Source organism: Salmo salar, chromosome ssa07, assembly GCF_905237065.1.
Source record: "Salmo salar chromosome ssa07, Ssal_v3.1, whole genome shotgun sequence".
NCBI classification, from domain to species: domain Eukaryota; kingdom Metazoa; phylum Chordata; class Actinopteri; order Salmoniformes; family Salmonidae; genus Salmo; species Salmo salar.
In genome coordinates this window covers 55,764,114-55,786,884 of record NC_059448.1, presented here as the reverse complement: position 1 = coordinate 55,786,884, position 22,771 = coordinate 55,764,114, and the positions used below count along the sequence as shown (strand labels likewise).

At 47.3% G+C, this 22,771-nt stretch overlaps 1 protein-coding gene across 5 annotated transcripts in view; it reads left to right on the top strand.

The window, feature by feature from the left end:
- The window catches only part of LOC106609678 (oxysterol-binding protein-related protein 8), a 164,427-nt gene that overhangs the window by 66,638 nt on the left and 75,018 nt on the right, over window positions 1–22,771 (top strand). For 3 of the 5 annotated variants that reach the window (XM_045722315.1, XM_045722314.1, XM_045722317.1), the window contains 2 exons: window positions 8,773–8,809; window positions 15,466–15,837. In XM_045722315.1, coding sequence (XP_045578271.1) covers window positions 8,773–8,809; window positions 15,466–15,837 — 409 coding nt within the window. The remainder of the gene's footprint in view (window positions 1–8,772; window positions 8,810–15,465; window positions 15,838–22,771) is intronic. The other 2 variants (XM_045722316.1, XM_045722313.1) reach the window with 1 other exon arrangement.

The window sequence follows — 22,771 nt, the reverse complement described above, 5'->3', positions numbered from 1 at the left end:
TGGCACCGTGTCTGAAAAAATATGGCTTTCATGTTTTCTCTGTCACATCATATCAGGCAGGAACAAGCTTTCACTTCAGAATGAGATAGGGTGTGATTCTAGACAGATGTAATGGGTCTATATTGGATTACTCATATACTGCAGTGCATTGACAGTATCAGGCCAGTTGTTTTGTACATATGGGATCTGAATACATTGGTAACACCATGAGCTTATTTATATAGAGCCCACAGTGTTATGTTTATAGAGCCCACAGTGTTGTGTATATAGAGCCCACAGTGTTATTTATATAGAGACCACAGTGTTATTTATATCGAGCCCACAGTGTTATTTATATCGAGCCCACAGTGTTATTTATATAGAGCCCACAGTGTTATTTATATGGAGCCCACAGTGTTATTTATATAGAGCCCACAGTGTTATGTATATATAGCCCACAGTGTTATTTATATAGAGCCCACAGTGTTATTTATATAGAGCTCTAGTTAAAGTGGTCCCATTTTAATTCACCAGCTGGACAGCTCCAGTTACAGTGGTCCCATTGTAATTCACCAGCTGGACAGCTCCAGTTACAGTGGTCCCATTGTAATTCACCAGCTGGACAGCTCCAGTTACAGTGGCCCCATTGTAATTCACCAGCTGGACAGCTCCAGTTACAGTGGCCCCATTGTAATTCACCAGCTGGACAGCTCCAGTAACAGTGGACCCATTGTAATTCACCAGCTGGACAGCTCCAGTTACAGTGGTCCCATTGTAATTCACCAGCTGGACAGCTCCAGTTACAGTGGTCCCATTGTAATTCACCAGCTGGACAGCTCCAGTTACAGTGGTCCCATTGTAATTCACCAGCTGGACAGCTCCAGTAACAGTGGACCCATTGTAATTCACCAGCTGGACAGCTCCAGTTACAGTGGTCCCATTGTAATTCACCAGCTGGACAGCTCCAGTTACAGTGGTCCCATTGTAATTCACCAGCTGGACAGCTCCAGTTACAGTGGTCCTGTAATTCACCAGCTGGACAGCTCCAGTTACAGTGGTCCCATTGTTATTCACCAGCTGGACAGCTCCAGTTACAGTGGTCCCATTGTAATTCACCAGCTGGACAGCTCCAGTTACAGTGGTCCCATTGTAATTCACCAGCTGGACAGCTCCAGTTACAGTGGTCCCATTGTAATTCACCAGCTGGACAGCTCCAGTTACAGTGGTCTCATTGTAATTCACCAGCTGGACAGCTCCAGTTACAGTGGCCCCATTGTAATTCACCAACTGGACAGCTCCAGTTACAGTGGTCTCATTGTAATTCACCAGCTGGACAGCTCCAGTTACAGTGGTCCCATTGTAATTCACCAGCTGGACAGCTCCAGTAACAGTGGACCCATTGTAATTCACCAGCTGGACAGCTCCAGTTACAGTGGTCCCATTGTAATTCACCAGCTGGACAGCTCCAGTTACAGTGGTCCCATTGTAATTCACCAGCTGGACAGCTCCAGTTACAGTGGTCCTGTAATTCACCAGCTGGACAGCTCCAGTTACAGTGGTCCCATTGTTATTCACCAGCTGGACAGCTCCAGTTACAGTGGTCCCATTGTAATTCACCAGCTGGACAGCTCCAGTTACAGTGGTCCCATTGTAATTCACCAGCTGAACAGCTCCAGTTACAGTGTTCCCATTGTAATTCACCAGCTGGACAGCTCCAGTTACAGTGGTCCTATTGTAATTCACCAGCTGGACAGCTCCAGTTACAGTGGTCTCATTGTAATTCACCAGCTGGACAGCTCCAGTTACAGTGGTCCCATTGTAATTCACCAGCTGGACAGCTCCAGTTACAGTGGTCCCATTGTAATTCACCAGCTGGACAGCTCCAGTTACAGTGGTCTCATTGTAATTCACCAGCTGGACAGCTCCAGTTACAGTGGCCCCATTGTAATTCACCAGCTGGACAGCTCCAGTTATAGTGGCCCCATTGTAATTCACCAGCTGGACAGCTCCAGTTACAGTGGACCCATTGTAATTCACCAGCTGGACAGCTCCAGTTACAGTGGTCCTGTAATTCACCAGCTGGACAGCTCCAGTTACAGTGGTCCCATTGTAATTCACCAGCTGGACAGCTCCAGTTACAGTGGTCCTATTGTAATTCACCAGCTGGACAGCTCCAGTTACAGTGGTCCCATTGTAATTCACCAGCTGGACAGCTCCAGTTACAGTGGTCCCATTGTAATTCACCAGCTGGACAGCTCCAGTTACAGTGGCCCCATTGTAATTCACCAGCTGGACAGCTCCAGTTACAATGGCCCCATTGTAATTCACCAACTGGACAGCTCCAGTTACAGTGGTCCCATTGTAATTCACCAGCTGGACAGCTCCAGTTACAGTGTTCCCATTGTAATTCACCAGCTGGACAGCTCCAGTTACAGTGGTCCCATTGTAATTCACCAGCTGGACAGCTCCAGTTACAGTGGTCCCATTGTAATTCACCAGCTGGACAGCTCCAGTTACAGTGGTCTCATTGTAATTCACCAGCTGGACAGCTCCAGTTACAGTGGTCCCATTGTAATTCACCAGCTGGACAGCTCCAGTTACAGTGGTCTCATTGTAATTCACCAGCTGCATTGTCAGTAACTCTAATAATGTCAGTTAATGTAGTTCCCATCATTGTATTCAGGGGGCAGCTGTGTTGTCTGTTCTCTGTCTCTCTGTCTCTCTCTCTCTCTCTCTCTCTCTCTCTCTCCTCTCCTCTCCTCTCCTCTCCTCTCCATTCAGCTGTGCTGTGAGGTCTGGTCATCTTGGACAGTTGGCCCAGCCCTGTGGGTTGAGGTTATGCCAGTGCTCTGCGGCTGTGCTGGTGTGAATTGGACATTGGTTGTGTGTGCTGAGATGCCTGCTACTGTGTGAGAGAAGGAATGTGTCCAATGACGGTGATCAAGTCTGACTTATGACCTGGATGTAAAATCCCAGCTGATGCTGTTTCCAACGCTGCCTAGTTTCCCTAAGGTACATATTGACGATCAGCTTCCCCTCCCCCAATCCTAACCTTAAAGCTGGAATCGGTAGCGGTGAAATCGCCATGTCCATTTCTGATATTACAACAACAGAGACGTGTTTTTCCTCCTGACATCATTGTGCATCATCGCACGCTCACGATAGAACACCACGGTGCAGGATACTCCTCTGCCCCGATTCCACTGGAGGATGTGGATCTCAGCTTTAACTAATATTTAGGGAAATGCCAAACTGACCCAGGATCAGCATCTAGGGGCAACTTCACCTATCTCTGTTTCAAACATACTGTAAGACAGAGGCCACTGATGACACTATAGCACGTCACATACACACATAATGTACCCCCCCAAATCACTCACTCAACCTCGTCTGCAAAACGAATCAACAGTAATCACCTGGTAAGACCAGCCTTATTTGAAGAGCACCTGCCTTGGGGGCTTATAACACCAGGGAGAGTGGCGGCACCCTTACTATGTCCTGCAGTGGGAGAGTGGCAGCACCCTTACTATGTCCTGCAGTGGGAGAGTGGCAGCACCCTTACTATGTCCTGCAGTGGGAGAGTGGCAGCACCATTACTATGTCCTGCAGTGGGAGAGTGGCAGCACCCTTACTATGTCCTGCAGTGGGAGAGCAGCAGGCACCCTTACTATGTCCTGCAGTGGGAGAGCAGCAGGCACCCTTACTATGTCCTGCAGTGGGAGAGCAGCAGGCACCCTTACTATGTCCTGCAGTGGGAGAGCAGCAGGCACCATTAGTATGTCCTGCAGTGGGAGAGCAGCAGGCACCATTACTATGTCCTGCAGTGGGAGAGCAGCAGGCACCATTACTATGTCCTGCAGTGGGAGAGCAGCAGGCACCCTTACTATGTCCTGCAGTGGGAGAGCAGCAGGCACCATTACTATGTCCTGCAGTGGGAGAGCAGCAGGCACCATTAGTATGCCCTGCAGTGGGAGAGCAGCAGGCACCATTAGTATGTCCTGCAGTGGGAGAGCGGCAGGCACCCTTACTATGTCCTGCAGTGGGAGAGCAGCAGGCACCCTTACTATGTCCTGCAGTGGGAGAGCAGCAGGCACCATTAGTATGTCCTGCAGTGGGAGAGCAGCAGGCACCATTACTATGTCCTGCAGTGGGAGAGCAGCAGGCACCATTACTATGTCCTGCAGTGGGAGAGCAGCAGGCACCCTTAGTATGTCCTGCAGTGGGAGAGCAGCAGGCACCATTACTATGCCCTGCAGTGGGAGAGCAGCAGGCACCATTAGTATGCCCTGCAGTGGGAGAGCAGCAGGCACCATTAGTATGTCCTACAGTGGGAGAGCAGCAGGCACCCTTACTATGTCCTGCAGTGGGAGAGTGGCGGCACCCTTACTATGTCCTGCAGTGGGAGAGCAGCAGGCACCATTACTATGTCCTGCAGTGGGAGAGCAGCAGGCACCATTACTATGTCCTGCAGTGGGAGAGCAGCAGGCACCATTACTATGCCCTGCAGTGGGAGAGCAGCAGGCACCATTAGTATGTCCTGCAGTGGGAGAGCAGCAGGCACCATTACTATGTCCTGCAGTGGGAGAGCAGCAGGCACCATTAGTATGCCCTGCAGTGGGAGAGCAGCAGGCACCATTAGTATGTCCTGCAGTGGGAGAGCAGCAGGCACCATTAGTATGCCCTGCAGTGGGAGAGCAGCAGGCACCATTAGTATGTCCTGCAGTGGGAGAGCAGCAGGCACCATTAGTATGTCCTGCAGTGGGAGAGCAGCAGGCACCATTAGTATGTCCTGCAGTGGGAGAGCAGCAGGCACCATTAGTATGTCCTGCAGTGGGAGAGCAGCAGGCACCCTTACTATGTCCTGCAGTGGGAGAGCAGCAGGCACCATTACTATGTCCTGCAGTGGGAGAGCAGGAGGCACCATTAGTATGCCCTGCAGTGGGAGAGCAGCAGGCACCATTAGTATGTCCTGCAGTGGGAGAGCAGCAGGCACCATTACTATGTCCTGCAGTGGGAGAGCAGGAGGCACCATTAGTATGCCCTGCAGTGGGAGAGCAGCAGGCACCATTACTATGTCCTGCAGTGGGAGAGCAGCAGGCACCATTACTATGTCCTGCAGTGGGAGAGCAGCAGGCACCATTAGTATGTCCTGCAGTGGGAGAGCAGCAGGCACCATTACTATGTCCTGCAGTGGGAGAGCAGCAGGCACCATTAGTATGTCCTGCATAAATGTATCATCCATCACCCATAACTGTATCTTACTCCTAGTGGAGCAGCAGGCACCATTAGTATGTCCTGCATAAATGTATCATCCATCACCCCCCTCTATAACTGTATCATCCATCACTCCTCTCAATAACTGTATCATCCATCACTCCTCTCTATAACTGTATCATCCATCACTCCTCTCTATAACTGTATCATCCATCACTCCTCTCTATAACTGTATCATCCATCACTCCTCTCTATAACTGTATCATCCATCACTCCTCTCTATAACTGTATCATCCATCACTCCTCTCTATAACTGTATCATCCATCACCTCTCTCTATAACGCTGTCATTAATCACAGGACGACCTTTGAACTCCTCTTAGCTGGCCTTGTGCTTTATCACTAAACAGGTAGTTGATGGGACTGACTGAGCATGTAGCAAAACGTATTGAGCTGCAGAGTTGAAGACAATGTACTCACCGCTCAGTCAGCTTTGATTGAATTAAAAAGTAAATCTAAGGCTGCTTGCCTCTAAAGCTTTATTAATCAAAGCTGAGCCACCCCTCACCTTTCTCTAATCAGCTCTCCTTGTATGGGTCCTGGTCAACAATAGTGCTCTATAATGGTAATGGGATGCCATTAGGGACACAGCCTCAGTGTACATACTGTCAACTTATTACAGCACATCTGTGACACCTGAGAGAGTCCCAGACTCCTCCTCATCCATTCAGTCACCATGCTTTTGTCAGTATGGTGTTGTGGTCTGTTGTCAGTATGGTATTGTCAGTATGGTGTTGTGGTCTGTTGTCAATATGGTGTTGTGGTCTGTTGTCAGTATGGTATTGCGGTCTGTTGTCAGTATGGTGTTGTCAGTATGGTATTGTGGTCTGTTGTCAATATGGTGTTGTTGTCAGTATGGTGTTGTGGTCTGTTGTCAGTATGGTGTTGTGGTCTGTTGTCAGTATGGGGTTGTCAATATGGTGTTGTGGTCTGTTGTCAGTATGGTATTGTGGTCTGTTGTCAGTATGGTGTTGTCAGTATGGTGGTGTCAGTATGGTGTTGTGGTCTGTTGTCAATATGGTGTTGTGGTCTGTTGTCAGTATGGTGTTGTGGTCTGTTGTCAGTATGGTGTTGTGGTCTGTTGTCAATATGGTGTTGTGGTCTGTTGTCAGTATGGTATTGTCAGTATGGTGCTGTGGTCTGTTGTCAGCATGGTGTTGTGGTCTGTTGTCAGTAGGGTGTTGTCAGTATGGTGTTGTGGTCTGTTGTCAGCATGGTGTTGTGGTCGGTTGTCAGTAGGGTCTTGTCAGTAGGGTGTTGTGGTCTGTTGTCAGTATGGTGTTGTGTTCTGTTGTTAGTATGGTGCTGTCAGTATGGTGTTGTGATCTGTTGTCATTGAGGTGTTGTCAGTATGGTGTTGTGGTCTGTTGTCAGTAGGGTGTTGTGGTCTGTTGTCAGTATGGTGTTGTTGTCAGTATGGTGTTGTCAGTATGGTGTTGTGGTCTGTTGACAGTATGGTGTTGTGGTCTGTTGTCAGTATAGTGTTGTGGTCTGTTGTCAGTATGGTGTTGCCAGTATGGTGTTGTGGTCTGTTGTCAGTATGGTGTTGTGGTCTGTTGTCAGTATGGTGTTGTTGTCAGTATGGTGCTGTGGTCTGTTGTCAGCATGGTGTTGTGGTCTGTTGTCAGTAGGGACTTGTCAGTATGGTGTTGTGGTCTGTTGTCAGTATGGTATTGTCAGTATGGTGTTGTGGTCTGTTGTCAGTATGGTGTTGTGGTCTGTTGTCAGTATGGTGTTGTCAGTATGGTGTTGTGGTCTGTTGTCAGTATGGTGTTGTCAGTATGGTGCTGTGGTCTGTTGTCAGTATGGTGTTGTGATCTGTTGTCAGTATGGTGTTGTCAGTATGGTGCTGTGGTCTGTTGTCAGTATGGTGTTGTGGTCTGTTGTCCGTATGGTGTTGTCAGTATGGTGCTGTGGTCTGTTGTCAGTGCGGTGTTGTGATCTGTTGTCAGTATGGTGTTGTCAGTATGGTGTTGTGGTCTGTTGTCAGTATGGTGTTGTGGTCTGTTGTCAGTATGGTGTTGTCAGTATGGTGCTGTGGTCTGTTGTCAGTGTGGTGTTGTGATCTGTTGTCAGTATGGTGTTGTCAGTATGGTGTTGTGGTCTGTTGTCAGTATGGTGTTGTGGTCTGTTGTCAGTATGGTGTTGTGGTCTGTTGTCAGTATGGTGTTGTGATCTGTTGTCATTATGGTGTTGTCGGTATGGTGTTGTGATCTGTTGTCAGTATGGTGTTGTCAGTATGGTGCTGTGGTCTGTTGTCAGTATGGTGTTGTCAGTATGGTGTTGTGGTCTGTTGTCAATGGGGTTTATGGTGTTGCGTGTGGTGGTGATCTGTTGTCAGTATGGTGTTGTCAGTGTGGTGTTGTGGTCTGTTGTCAGTATGGTGTTGTCAGTATGGTGTTGTGGTCTGTTGTCAGTATGGTGCTGTGGTCTGTTGTCAGTATGGTGTTGTGGTCTGTTGTCAGTATGGTGTTGTCAGTATGGTGTTGTGGTCTGTTGTCAGTATGGTGTTGTGGTCTGTTGTCAGTATGGTGTTGTCAGTATGGTGTTGTGGTCTGTTGTGTTGTCAGTATGGTGTTGTGGTCTGTTGTCAGTATGGTGTTGTGGTCTGTTGTCAGTATGGTGTTGTGGTCTGTTGTCAGTATGGTGTTGTGGTCTGTTGTCAGTATGGTGTTGTCAGTATGGTGCTGTGGTCTGTTGTCAGTGCGGTGTTGTGATCTGTTGTCAGTATGGTGTTGTGATCTGTTGTCAGTATGGTGTTGTGGTCTGTTGTCAGTATGGTGCTGTGGTCTGTTGTCAGTAGGGTGTTGTGGTCTGTTGTCAGTATGGTGTTGTGGTCTATTGTCATTATGGTGTTGTCGGTATGGTGTTGTGGTCTGTTGTCAGTATGGTGTTGTCAGTAGGGTGTTGTGGTCTGTTGTCAGTATGGTGTTGTGGTCTGTTGTCAGTATGGTGTTGTCAGTAGGGTGTTGTGGTCTGTTGTCAGTATGGTGTTGTGGTCCTGTTGTCGGTATGGTGTTGTGGTCTGTTGTCAGTATGGTGTTGTCAGTAGGGTGTTGTGGTCTGTTGTCAGTATGGTGTTGTGGTCTGTTGTCAGTATGGTGTTGTCAGTAGGGTGTTGTGGTCTGTTGTCAGTATGGTGTTGTGGTCTGTTGTCAGTAGGGTGTTGTGGTCTTTATTTTTTTTACTAACGTCTGTTCTCCTTTTTTGTCTTTTGTCTTCTTCTTTTTCATCATCCTCTGTTTCTGCTGCTGTGTCCTTCACCACCACCACCACTGCTGCACACAAACTGACCAACATCACTCTGGTCACCTTGACCACTTGACTACCTGGATGGACTCCCTACCCCCCCTCCTCTTTCCCCCTCTTTCTGCCCTCTCTCTCGCTCTCTCTCTCTCTCTCTCTCTCTCCCCATCTCTCTCTCTCCCCATCTCTCTCTCTCTCCCCCATCTCTTTCTCGCTCCCCATCTCTCTCTCTCCCCCATCTCTGTCTGCCTGTCCCCACCCTTCCCCATACCAGCTCCATGCAGAGATCAGAGAGAACCCCACCACATCAGGTAAGCCACTGACCTTTGGAAGGGACAGGAAGGGGTGATGGAGGGGTGAGGCAGGGGTGAGAGGGCTCACAGGGAAACAGGCTCACGTCCTCCAACTCAACACCTCAATAGGACAGGGATGCATTTGAAGGTTGTGTTACAGTAGCCAGTAGTTTGTGTTTACCTTAAACGAATGTCATGAATTCCAAGTTATAGGAAAGGATTTCTCTGGGTAGGCCAAAGGTTTGGAGTGGGTGAAAGTTGTCTGTAACTTTGATATTGTTCATCATGTATGGCTGAACAGTGCTGATCTAGTTTCACACTAGCTTTATGGTTCTACAGTGCCCTGTTTTGGTGAGCCACAATATTTCCAATAGTCACTGACTCACTGAAATGTCACTTGCAGTTGTTGAGTTCACTATCTAGGCCTTCGGCTGGCTGTGTCCCGTATGTCTTTGAGTTTCCTGGTGATGGCGTTGACTTTCTTAGTGATGGCGTTGACTTTCTTAGTGAAGGCGTTGACTTTCTTAGTGAAGGCGTTGACTTTCTTAGTGAAGGCGTTGACTTTCTTAGTGATGGCGTTGACTTTCTTAGTGAAGGCGTTGACTTTCTTAGTGAAGGCGTTGACTTTCTTAGTGATGGCGTTGACTTTCTTAGTGAAGGCGTTGACTTTCTTAGTGAAGGCGTTGACTTTCTTAGTGAAGGCGTTGACTTTCTTAGTGATGGCGTTGACTTTCTTAGTGAAGGCGTTGACTTTCTTAGTGAAGGCGTTGACTTTCTTAGTGAAGGCGTTGACTTTCTTAGTGAAGGCGTTGACTTTCTTAGTGAAGGCGTTGACTTTCTTAGTGAAGGCGTTGACTTTCTTAGTGAAGGCGTTGACTTTCTTAGTGAAGGCGTTGACTTTCTTAGTGAAGGCGTTGACTTTCTTAGTGAAGGCGTTGACTTTCTTAGTGAAGGCGTTGACTTTCTTAGTGAAGGCCCTGACTTTCTTAGGGATGGCGTTGACTTAGTGAAGGTGTTGACTTTCTTAGTGAAGGCGCTGACTTTCTTAGGGATGGCGTTGACTTAGTGAAGGTGTTGACTTTCTTAGTGAAGGTGTTGACTTTCTTAGGGATGGCGTTGACTTAGTGAAGGTGTTGACTTTCTTAGTGAAGGCGTTGACTTTCTTAGTGAAGGCGTTGACTTTCTTAGTGAAGGTGTTGACTTTCTTAGTGAAGGCGTTGACTTTCTTAGGGCTGGCGTTGACTTAGTGAAGGTGTTGACTTTCTTAGTGAAGGCGTTGACTTTCTTAGGGATGGCGTTGACTTAGTGAAGGTGTTGACTTTCTTAGTGAAGGTGTTGACTTTCTTAGGGATGGCGTTGACTTAGTGAAGGTGTTGACTTTCTTAGGGAAGGTGTTGACTTTCTTAGTGAAGGTGTTGACTTTCTTAGTGAAGGTGTTGACTTTCTTAGTGAAGGCGTTGACTTTCTTAGTGAAGGCGTTGACTTTCTTAGTGAAGGCGTTGACTTTCTTAGTGAAGGCGTTGACTTTCTTAGTGAAGGTGTTGACTTTCTTAGTGAAGGAGTTGACTTTCTTAGGGAAGGCGTTGACTTAGTGAAGGTGTTGACTTTCTTAGTGAAGGTGTTGACTTTCTTAGTGATGGCGTTGACTTTCTTAGTGATGGCGTTGAGTTTCCTAGGGGTGGCATTGAGTTTCCTAGGGGTGGCGTTGAGTTTACTAGGGGTGGCGTTGAGTTTCCTAGGGGTGGCGTTGAGTTTACTAGGGGTGGCATTGAGTTTACTAGGGGTGGCATTGAGTTTACTAGGGATGGCATTGAGTTTCCTAGGGATGGCATTGAGTTTCCTAGGGATGGCATTGAGTTTCCTAGGGGTGGCGTTGAGTTTACTAGGGGTGGCGTTGAGTTTACTAGGGGTGGCGTTGAGTTTACTAGGGATGGCGTTGAGTTTACTAGGGGTGGCATTGAGTTTCCTAGGGGTGGCATTGAGTTTACTAGGGGTGGCGTTGAGTTTACTAGGGGTGGCGTTGAGTTTCCTAGGGGTGGCGTTGAGTTTACTAGGGGTGGCATTGAGTTTCCTAGGGGTGGCGTTGAGTTTACTAGGGGTGGCGTTGAGTTTACTAGGGGTGGCGTTGAGTTTCCTAGGGGTGGCGTTGAGTTTACTAGGGGTGGCGATGAGTTCCCTAGGGATGGTGTTGAGTTTACTAGGGGTGGCATTGAGTTTCCTAGGGATGGCATTGAGTTTCCTAGGGGTGGCATTGAGTTTCCTAGGGATGGCATTGAGTTTACTAGGGGTGGCGTTGAGTTTACTAGGGATGGCGTTGAGTTTCCTAGGGGTGGCGTTGAGTTTACTAGGGGTGGCGTTGAGTTTACTAGGGGTGGCATTGAGTTTCCTAGGGGTGGCGTTGAGTTTACTAGGGGTGGCGTTGAGTTTACTAGGGGTGGCGTTGAGTTTCCTAGGGGTGGTGTTGAGTTTCCTAGGGGTGGCGTTGAGTTTCCTAGGGGTGGCGTTGAGTTTCCTAGGGGTGGCGTTGAGTTTCCTTGGGGTGGCATTGAGTTTCCTAGGGGTGGCGTTGAGTTTACTAGGGGTGGCGTTGAGTTTACTAGAGGTGGCGTTGAGTTTACTAGGGGTGGCGTTGAGTTTCCTAGGGGTGGCGTTGAGTTTCCTAGGGGTGGCGTTGAGTTTCCTAGGGGTGGCGTTGAGTTTACTAGGGGTGGCGTTGAGTTTACTAGGGGTGGCGTTGAGTTTACTAGGGGTGGCTTTGAGTTTACTAGGGGTGGCGTTGAGTTTACTAGGGGTGGCGTTGAGTTTACTAGGGGTGGCATTGAGTTTCCTAGGGATGGCATTGCGTCGGGTATACAGAGATGAGCAGTTTACAGAGGAGTAGAGAGTGCAGTGATGTGTTCTATAAAGAGCATTGGTGGCAAATCTGATGGCCGAATGGTAAAGAACATCTAGCTGCTCGAGAGCACCCTTACCTGCCGACTGGTGCACTGTAACAGTAGACTGCTGCACTAAGACTCACTGGAAACCTTATTGACTGGTGGACTGTAACAGTAGACTGCTGCACTAAGACTCACTGGAAACCTTATTGACTGGTGGACTGTAACAGTAGACTGCTGCACTAAGACTCACTGGAAACCTTATTGACTGGTGGACTGTAACAGTAGACTGCTGCACTAAGACTCACTGGAAACCTTATTGACTGGTGGACTGTAACAGTAGACTGCTGCACTAAGACTCACTGGAAACCTTATTGACTGGTGGACTGTAACAGTAGACTGCTGCACTAAGACTCACTGGAAACCTTATTGAGTGGTGGACTGTACAGTAGACTGCTGCACTAAGACTCACTGGAAACCTTATTGACTGGTGGACTGTAACAGTGTAGACTGCTGCACTAAGATTCAAATCAAATGTATTTATAAAGCCCTTCTTACATCAGCTGATATCTCAAAGTGCTGTACAGAAACCCAGCCTAAAACCCCAAACAGCAAGCAATGCAGGTGTAGAAGCACGGTGGCTAGGAAAAACTCCCTAGAAAGGCCAGAACCTAGGAAGAAACCTAGAGAGGAACCAGGCTATGAGGGGTGACCAGTCCTCTTCTGGCTGTGCCGGGTGGAGATTATAACAGAACATGGCCAAGATGTTCAAATGTTCATAGATGACTAGCAGGGTCAAATAATAATAATCACAGTGATTGTAGAGGGTGCAACAGGTCAGCACCTCAGGAGTAAATGTCAGTTGGCTTTTCATAGCCGATCATTCAGAGTATCTCTACTGCTCCTGCTGTCTCTAGAGAGTTGAAAACAGCAGGTCTGGGGCAGGTAGCATGTCCGGTGAACAGGTCGGGGTTCCATAGCCGCAGGCAGAACAGTTGAAACTGGAGCAGCAGCATGGCCAGGTGGACTGGGGACAGCAAGGAGTCATCAGGCCACGTAGTCCTGAGGCATGGTTCCAGGGCTCAGGTCCTCCGAGAGAAAGAGCGAAAGGAAGAGAGAAAGTTAGAGAGAGCATACTTAAATTCACACAGGACACCGGATAAGACAAGAGAAATACTCCAGATATAACAGACTGACCCTAGCCCCCGACACATAAACTACTGCAGCATAAATACTTGAGGATAAGACTCACTGGAAACCTTATTGACTGGTGGACTGTAACAGTAGACTGCTGCACTAAGACTCACTGGAAACCTTATTGACTGGTGGACTGTAACAGTAGACTGCTGCACTAAGACTCACTGGAAACCTTATTGACTGGTGGACTGTAACAGTAGACTGCTGCACTAAGACTCACTGGAAACCTTATTGACTGGTGGACTGTAACAGTAGACTGCTGCACTAAGACTCACTGGAAACCTTATTGACTGGTGGACTGTAACAGTAGACTGCTGCACTAAGACTCACTGGAAACCTTATTGACTGGTGGACTGTAACAGTAGACTGCTGCACTAAGACTCACTGGAAACCTTATTGACTGGTGGACTGTAACAGTAGACTGCTGCACTAAGACAGAACCATTCGCTAACTGCTGCACTAAGTGGAAACCTTATTGACTGGTGGACTGTAACAGTAGACTGCTGCACTAAGACTCACTGGAAACCTTATTGACTGGTGCACTGTAACAGTAGACTGCTGCACTAAGACTCACTGGAAACCTTATTGAGTGAATTTTCCCCTTAAGAGCGCTACTAGATAGTTTCTGATTGAATTTTCCCTTTAAGAGCGCTACTAGATAGTTTCTGATTGAATTTTCACCTTTAAGAGAGCTACTAGATAGTTTCTGATTGAATTTTCCCTTTAAGTGCGCTACTAGATCGTTTCTGAGTGCATTTTCCCTTTAAGAGCGCTACTAGATAGTTTCTGAGTGGATTTTCCCTTTAAGAGTGCTGCTAGGCACAATGTGTTCTCTTCCTGGGATGTTATTCATTAAATATGCTGTGTGTGCTTCACATACACTAAACCAAATCTAGTTAACCCTTAGCCATAGAGTTCAGTGTTCTTACTATACTGAGATATTCTCTGCTTTAATATGTTATAACGCTGCAGGGTGACGTTTACGCTAGGTACAGATCTAGGATCAGCTTCCCCTCCCTCCCTCAATCCTAACCTTAACCGTTAGTGGGGAAATGCAACTGTCGGGGCAACTTCACCCTACTCCTCGTTAGATGGAGTCTTTGCAGCCGTGCCACTAGAGGGCACCGTGTAGTCATCATCTGTCATCACCAGTGAGGGAGGAGAACCTCTGCTGCTCAGCCTGTTGGTCAGCAGATAAAAATGAATCTCTCCCTTTTCTCCCCCCTCTCTCTCTCTTTCCCTTTTCTCCCTCTCCCTCTCTCTCTCTTTCCCTTTTCTCCCCCCCTCTCTCTCTCTCTCTTTCCCTTTTCTCCCTCTCTCTTTCCCTTTTCTCCCCTCTCTCTCTTTCCCTTTTCTCCCCCCTCTCTCTCTCTCTTTCCTTTTCTCCCCCTCTCTCTCTTTCCCTTTTCTCCCCCTCTCTCTCTCTCTCTTTCCCTTTTCTCCCCCCTCTCTCTCTCTTTCCCTTTTCTCCCCCCCTCTCTCTCTCTCTCTTTCCCTTTTCTCCCCCCTCTCTCTCTCTCTCTCTCTTTCCCTTTTCTCCCCCCTCTCTCTCTCTCTCTTTCCCTTTTCTCCCCCCTCTCTCTCTCTCTTTCCCTTTTCTCCCCCTCTCTCTCTCTCTTTCCCTTTTCTCCCCCCCTCTCTCTCTCTCTTTCCCTTTTCTCCCCCCCTCTCTCTCTCTCTTTCCCTTTTCTCCCCCCCTCTCTCTCTCTCTTTCCCTTTTCTCCCCCCCTCTCTCTCTCTCTTTCCCTTTTCTCCCCCCTCTCTCTCTCTCTCTTTCCCTTTTCTCCCCCCCTCTCTCTCTCTCTTTCCCTTTTCTCCCCCCCTCTCTCTCTCTCTTTCCCTTTTCTCCCCCTCTCTCTCTCTCTCTCTCTTTCCCTTTTCTCCCCCCTCTCTCTCTCTCTTTCCCTTTTCTCCCCCCCTCTCTCTCTCTCTTTCCCTTTTCTCCCCCCCCCTCTCTCTCTCTCTCTCTTTCCCTTTTCTCCCCCCTCTCTCTCTCTCTTTCCCTTTTCTCCCCCCTCTCTCTCTCTCTCTTTCCCTTTTCTCCCCCCTCTCTCTCTCTCTTTCCCTTTTCTCCCCCCTCTCTCTCTCTCTCTTTCCCTTTTCTTCCCCCTCTCTCTCTCTCTCTCTTTCCCTTTTCTCCCCCCTCTCTCTCTCTCTCTTTCCCTTTTCTCCCCCCCTCTCTCTCTCTCTCTCTTTTCCCCTTTTCTCCCCCCTCTCTCTCTCTCTCTCTTTCCCTTTTCTCCCCCCCTCTCTCTCTCTCTTTCCCTTTTCTCCCCCCCTCTCTCTCTCTCTCTCTTTCCCTTTTCTACCTCTGTCTTTCCGTTTTCTCCCCCCTCTCTCTCTCTCTTTCCCTTTTCTCCCCCTCTCTCTCTCTCTTTCCCTTTTCTACCTCTGTCTTTCCGTTTTCTCCCCCCTCTCTCTCTCTCTTTCCCTTTTCTCCCCCTCTCTCTCTCTCTCTTTCCCTTTTCTCCCTCTCTCTCTCTCTCTTTCCCTTTTCTCCCCCCTCTCTCTCTCTCTTTCCCTTTTCTCCCCCCTCTCTCTCTCTCTTTCCCTTTTCTCTCTCCCTCTCTCTCTCTCTTTCTCGCTTTTGCTCTCCTCCAGCTGCCTTAATTCCCAGTGATGACCCCATCCTATTGACCCCAGGGAGGATGAGCCAGCGAAGCCAGGGGAAGGAGCGAGAGAAGAGGGAGGAGAAAGAGCGAGAGAAGGAGAAGGAGCGAGAGAAGAGGGAGGAGAAGGAGCGAGAGAAGAGGGAGGAGAAAGAGCGAGAGAAGGAGAAGGAGCGAGAGAAGAGGGAGGAGAAGGAGCGAGAGAAGAGGGAGGAGAAGGAGCGAGAGAAGAGGGAGGAGAAGGAGCGAGAGAAGGAGAGGGAGAAGGACAGAGAGAAGGAGAAGGATGGGAGCCTCCACACCCCCAGCAGAGATCACCTCGCCAGCCCCTCTTCCCTCAGCCCGGGGCTCAGCTACACCCATGGTAAGACCACCTTCTTCTTCCAGGCACACTTTGCCCTCTAAGCACAGACCCAGGGTCAGGTATCTCTCAACCTCTGTACTAACCTCAATATTCCTGAACCACGGTGTCCTCTGGAGGTTGATGGGCTCTGCTAGGCACCATGCAACCTTCAGGGTTGAAGCAGATACCATGGGAAGCAAAGAGGTAACCAATGCTCTAAGCAAAAGGATCTGATGTTTTTATTTAAAATTTGAGACTTGTATATGACAAGGCATGGGTGTGTTTTAAGGTGGTTTGGGAAGGTTTTTACCCTCCAAATGTCAATAATGGTTCATCCTACACTTCAGTACTTTCCTTCTGGGATGTTCCATTGTCTACCACCAGGGGGAGCAGAAGCTAAAAGGAAAAACAAATATTTTTCTCTACTCATTCTAGAGCACCTTCAAATCAAATGTGTCTGCATTCTATCAGAACAAGCAGCACTTCTCTCCAAAGAGACCTGAGTGGTGCGGTTGGGGGGACTTATACAACTGGGTAACCAGTCATTGCACAAAAGGAAATAATTCTGGGATAGAACCATAATAATAAAAAAAACCTTCCTTGAGTATATGAGAGGCAGATGGTTGCATTGATATTGCTAGTACCTAGGCCTCTATACAGCTCTGGGATGTAGGCTGGTAAATGACAGAAATGATTTTTATTAGCTAACTCTAAGCCAATACATCCAGTGTTATTTTCCTACTGTCAGTTTCTCAGTTGTGGTTGTTGCTGGTTTGCTCTTCTGAATATAAGAATGTAGGCCGAGCGCTTCACAGGTAATGCCGTCCCAAAGGGCAGAGAATCCAATAAGGATGAAAGGCTGGGAGGCAACAATGCCGGTGATCTGTATCCTTCCTTCAGTGTGAACAGACAGGCGGTGAACACGTGTGACGGCCATCGTGACATTTACCAGTCTGTTGTTGGTCCAACGTCACTATACCCTCCGTTTATCATGACACCACATTGGATGCATCTCAAATGGCACCCTATTCTCTATTTAGTGCCATAGTAGTGCACTAAATGGGACGCAGCCTTTAACTCTCTCATATTGTGTTCTCGGATATCGTTTATTCAGAGGCATCAGACTATCAGTAGAGATAATCATGGTGGTCTTCTTAAGGTCTCACAATTTGGAATATTTCCTGCTGTTCAATGGCCATTTCAACTGTTGATTCTTAAAGAATATAACTTAGAAATGCCTTTTGACCTTCGTACAGCTGTCTCATCATATCAGAACCCTGCATTAAAGGTACCATTGTTCCATTGTTTGTGTTTCATTTTGTTGTCTTTGGAAACAAGCGATGTAGTCTATAGCTTCAAACTATAATGCTGTGCTCGTGTATTGTCTGTCCCTGGTGGGGCTGCCGTCAGGCTGAAACATAAACTCCTGATTGGGGCTTAAAAGGCCATAAAGTCCCTCCCCTCTTTAGATTATGCCAAGTGTTCCTACTTACTTGAAAGAGGGGATGTGAATTCCTGTCCTAGTTCCACAACAAACGTTCTCTGTGAGAAGAATATAGTTCTGATAGGTTAAACTCTAAAACCTTCGGAACTCTTAAGCCCTGGTCCAGGTTTCCATGGTAACCCCCACTGCCAAAAGTAGCCTCTTTATATTGTGAGACAAATGATGCTGTATTGGTCTCAAACAGTGTTGTATTGTGAAGGAAATTATGCTGTATTAGGTCTCAAACACTGTTGTATTGTGAAGGAAATGATGCTGTATTGGTCTCAAACAGTGTTGTATTGTGAGGGAAATGATGCTGTATTGGTTTCAAACAGTGTTGTATTGTGAGGGAAATTATGCTGTATTGGTCTCAAACAGTGTTGTATTGTGAGGGAAATGATGCTGTATTGGTCTCAAACAGTGTTGTGTTGTGAGGGAAATTATGCTGTTTTGGTCTCAAACAGTGTTGTATTGTGAGGGAAAGGATGCTGTATTGGTCTCAAACAGTGTTGTATTGTGAGGGAAAGGATGCTGTTTTGGTCTCAAACAGTGTTGTGTTGTGAGGGAAATTATGCTGTTTTGGTCTCAAACAGTGTTGTATTGTGAGGGAAAGGATGCTGTATTGGTCTCAAACAGTGTTGTATTGTGAAGGAAATGATGCTGTATTGGTCTCAAACAGTGTTGTATTGTGAAGGAAATGATGCTGTTTTGGTCTCAAACAGTGTTGTGTGGATCAAGATTGGAAATTATGCTGTATTGGTCTCAAACAGTGTTGTGTGGATCAAGATTAGAAATGATGCTGTATTGGTCCCCCAACTTGCATGTTGTCGGCATATGTTTGTCTCATGACCTCACTAGTTGGATGTAACCAAATAATAATTTTATTTGGATCCTACACAAAACTGATATTTATTCTGAATAGTACAGACCTGGGTAATCAAAGCTTAGATATTCTATAGACAGCAATAATGCCAAAAACACATTGTATGAGGCTAGATTCCCTCTGCAGATAAGGGACAGCTAAATGCTGAGCTTGTTCATGCACTGTCTGCCTCAGTCTCTGCCTGGCTATAGGGAGCTGCCTGCTGTGCTGCAGCTAAGACAGTCTGTACATGGACAGCCTACTAAGCAAGGCCTTTCTCCCTGCCCTGGCACTGTTACACTAAAATAGACCCGGACCCATCATGTTGACTCATGGCAATACAAATCTGCTTTCCAGACACTCTCTTTAACTGTCTCTATCTCCTCTCTCACCCTGGCCAGGTAGATGGACAGCAGGAGAGGAGGAGGGAGGGAGGGAGGGAGCAGGTGGGGACAACCCGGATTTAGGCTCAGCCTCAGGGATTACGCCTGTCACCCTGGCTTAAGATGGACGGGGACACCCGTCTGAACCAATCGCAGCTCTTTCCTACTTCCTGCCTGGCCATCCACCAATGGGCGGCGGTGTCTGGGGAGCTCAGAGTGTTTTTGCAGGGCCAGTTGGAGATCAGGAGAACCGGATGGACGATCTGGGGGTCTCTGGGCCTGGGCTCGCCCTGGATGTCTGTAGGCTGGGCAAGCACAGCTGGTGGGGAGACATGTATGTATATATATATCTTATATATATATATATAGAGAGAGAGAGAGAGAGAGAGAGAGAGAGAGAGAGAGAGCGGTTTCAGTTTACTGGTAAGGACCTTCGTCTCCAATTGACCTTGGTTGGCATTCTCCTTATGTCGCCACAACGGCGGAAGGCAAGTACAGCCGAGTTATATTAAGATGGTCGTGTCTCTGTAGCTAAGCAGCTGCTAACGGAGATATGCAGCTTTGCCAGTGAATATGTAGCATTAGGAGCTAACAGAGAGATGTAGCATTAGGAGCTAACAGAGAGATTCAACATTAGGAGCTAGCAGGGAGATGTAACATTAGATGCTAACAGAGAGATTCAACATTAGGAGCTAGCAGGGAGATGTAACATTAGGCGCTAACAGAGAGATTCAACATTAGGAGCTAGCAGGGAGATGTAACATTAGGCGCTAACAGAGAGATGTAGCACTAGGAGCTAGCAGGGAGATGTAACATTAGGCGCTAACAGAGAGCTGTAGCACTAGGAGCTAGCAGGGAGATGTAACATTAGGTGCTAACAGAGAGATGTAGCACTAGGAGCTAACAGAGAGATGTAGCATTAGACGCTAACAGAGAGATGTAGCATTAGGAGCTAACAGAGAGATGTAGCATTAGGAGCTAACAGAGAGATGTAGCATTAGGAGCTAGCAGGGAGATGTAACATTAGGCGCTAACAGAGAGATTCAACATTAAGGAGCTACCAGGGAGATGTAACATTAGGCGCTAACAGAGAGATGTAGCACTAGGAGCTAACAGAGAGATGTAGCATTAGACGCTAACAGAGAGATTCAACATTAGGAGCTAGCAGGGAGATGTAACATTAGGCGCTAACAGAGAGATGTAGCACTAGGAGCTAACAGAGAGATGTAGCATTAGATGCTAACAGAGAGATGTAGCATTAGGAGCTAACAGAGAGATGTAGCATTAGGAGCTAACAGAGAGATGCAGCATTAGGAGCTAACAGAGAGATGCAGCACTAGGAGCTAACAGAGAGATGCAGCATTAGGAGCTAACAGAGAGATGCAGCATTAGGAGCTAACAGAGAGATGCAGCATTAGGAGCTAACAGAGAGATGCAGCACTAGGAGCTAACAGAGAGATGCAGCATTAGGAGCTAACAGAGAGATGCAGCATTAGGAGCTAACAGAGAGATGCAGCATTAGGAGCTAACAGAGAGATGCAGCACTAGGAGCTAACAGAGAGATGCAGCATTAGGAGCTAACAGAGAGATGCAGCACTAGGAGCTAACAGAGAGATGCAGCATTAGGAGCTAACAGAGAGATGCAGCACTAGGAGCTAACAGAGAGATGCAGCATTAGGAGCTAACAGAGAGATGCAGCACTAGGAGCTAACAGAGAGATGCAGCACTAGGAGCTAACAGAGAGATGCAGCACTAGGAGCTAACAGAGAGATGCAGCACTAGGAGCTAACAGAGAGATGCAGCACTAGGAGCTAACAGAGAGATGCAGCATTAGGAGCTAACAGAGAGATGCAGCATTAGGAGCTAACAGAGAGATGCAGCATTAGGAGCTAACAGAGAGATGCAGCACTAGGAGCTAACAGAGAGATGCAACTTTGGCAGTGGAGATGCAGCATTGAGATCCTTATTTTGGTCTCTCCCATGCAGAGAGATGCAGCATTAGGAGCAGAGAGATGCTGCATTAGGAGCAAACAGAGAGATGCAACTTTGGCAGTGGAGATGCAGCATTAGGATCCTTATTTTGGTCTCGCTTATTTTGGTCAGCATAGACTACTATATACTGTAAGGGAAGGATACAGTAACGTACATCATAGACTACTATATACTGTAGAAGGATATAGTATGGTACATCATAGACTACTATATACTGTAGAAGGATATAGTAGGGTACATCATAGACTACTATATATTGTAGAAGGATACAGTAAGGTACATCATATACTATTATATACTGTAGAAGGATACAGTAGGGTACATCATAGACTACTATATACTGTAGAAGGATACAGTAGGGTACATCATAGACTATTATATACTGTAGAAGGATACAGTAGGGTACATCATAGACTACTATATACTGTAGAAGGATACAGTAGGGTACATCATAGACTACTATATACTGTAGAAGGATACAGTAAGGTATATCATAGACTACTTTATACTGCGGTTGCGGGCGGTACAGTTGCCGTACCAGGCGGTGAAACAGCCTGACAGGATGCTCTCGATGGTGCATCTGTAAAAGTTTATGAGGTTTCTTTGCGTATAAGACGTATTGATGATGAATACACCAATAATGATTGGCATTGTCTGTCTTTTGGGTACTTCACTGGGTCTGGCATTCACTGGAGTGGCTGTATCTCAGTGTGACTCTCTGTACAGAGACCCCCCAGACCCTCTAGGAATACTAACACCAGTGTTGTGTTACTGGTCATCTCGGATCCCAGACCCAAATCTTACGTGTTCTAGCCTACTACTCGATTTATAGTCTGTCATGAGAGACTATGTTGTATCGCAATAAAACAGACCTGCTGTATGTAACATATTGTGTCCTATGGCTTGGAAAATAAATACATGTGATTCTAGATGACAACATAATGTTTGTTTCCAACAGTAGGGCTGTTTTCCTAAAGAAGTTAAATCCTCTCGGTGTTTTGTTTCCTTGCCACGATACTAAGGAGTATAGTGATACTGGTATGATCCCGGCCCTGATACACTCCAGGGCTACGGCCCTAATGGAACCCTATTAGAACCCTACCTATATAGTGTACAACTTTTGACCAGGGCACATGGGGCTCTGGTCAAACGTAGTGCACTTTTCTAGGGAATGGGGTGCCATTTGGGATGCAGTCTAGATGATGCAGGTATTGGAACAGAGCACTTTAACCCTAATTGCTCCATGGTCGCCGGCAGTAATGGCTGATCCCTGTCCGTGACCCTACTCTCCAAGGATGTCTCAGGGGGAATGGGATATATACATTTCTTTTTCACACTACACAGGTTGCACACTTGTACATGTGTGAAACAGGAAAAATATAAGCACCCTCTATTTGACCTTTGACTTTTCTGCATAGTGACTACATCAAGTGAACTGGGCCGTAGAGGTTGTATTCAGAGAGGCTTGTGGTGACAGGATTCATAGTCTAGAGAGGGACCAAAGTTGTGGGGGCTAAGGTTGCTTTGAGAGAAAGAGCCGTAAGCCCCTTTGTTCAACTTGCCATGGTTCATTCCAGGAACATATCTGAATAGATTTGACGACATGTCACTATAGTTGAGAATTTCAATAAGCATTTTTCTACGGCTGGCCATGCTTTCCACCTGGCTACCCCTACCCCGGTCAACAGCACTGCACCCCCTACAGCAACTCGCCCAAGCCTTCCCCATTTCTCCTTCTCCCAAATCCAGTCAGCTGATGTTCTGAAAGAGCTGCAAAATCTGGACCCCTACAAATCAGCCGGGCTAGACAATCTGAACCCTTTGTTTCTAAAATTATCTGCCGAAATTGTTGCAACCCCTATTACTGGCCTGTTCAACCTCTCTTTCGTGTTGTCTGAGATTCCCAAAGATTGGAAAGCAGCTGTGGTCATCCCCCTCTTTAAAGGGGGGACACTCTTGACCCAAACTGCTACAGACCTCAATCTATCCTACCCTGCCTTTCTAAGGTCTTCGAAAGCCAAGTTAACAAACAGATTACCGACCATTTTGAATCCCACCATACCTTCTCCGCTATGCAATCTGGTTTCAGAGCTGGTCATGGGTGCACCTCAGCCACGCTCAAGGTCCTAAACGATATCTTAACCGCCATCGATAAGAAACAATACTGTGCAGCCGTACTCATTGACCTGGCCAAGGCTTTCGACTCCGTCAATCACCACATCCTCATCGGCAGAC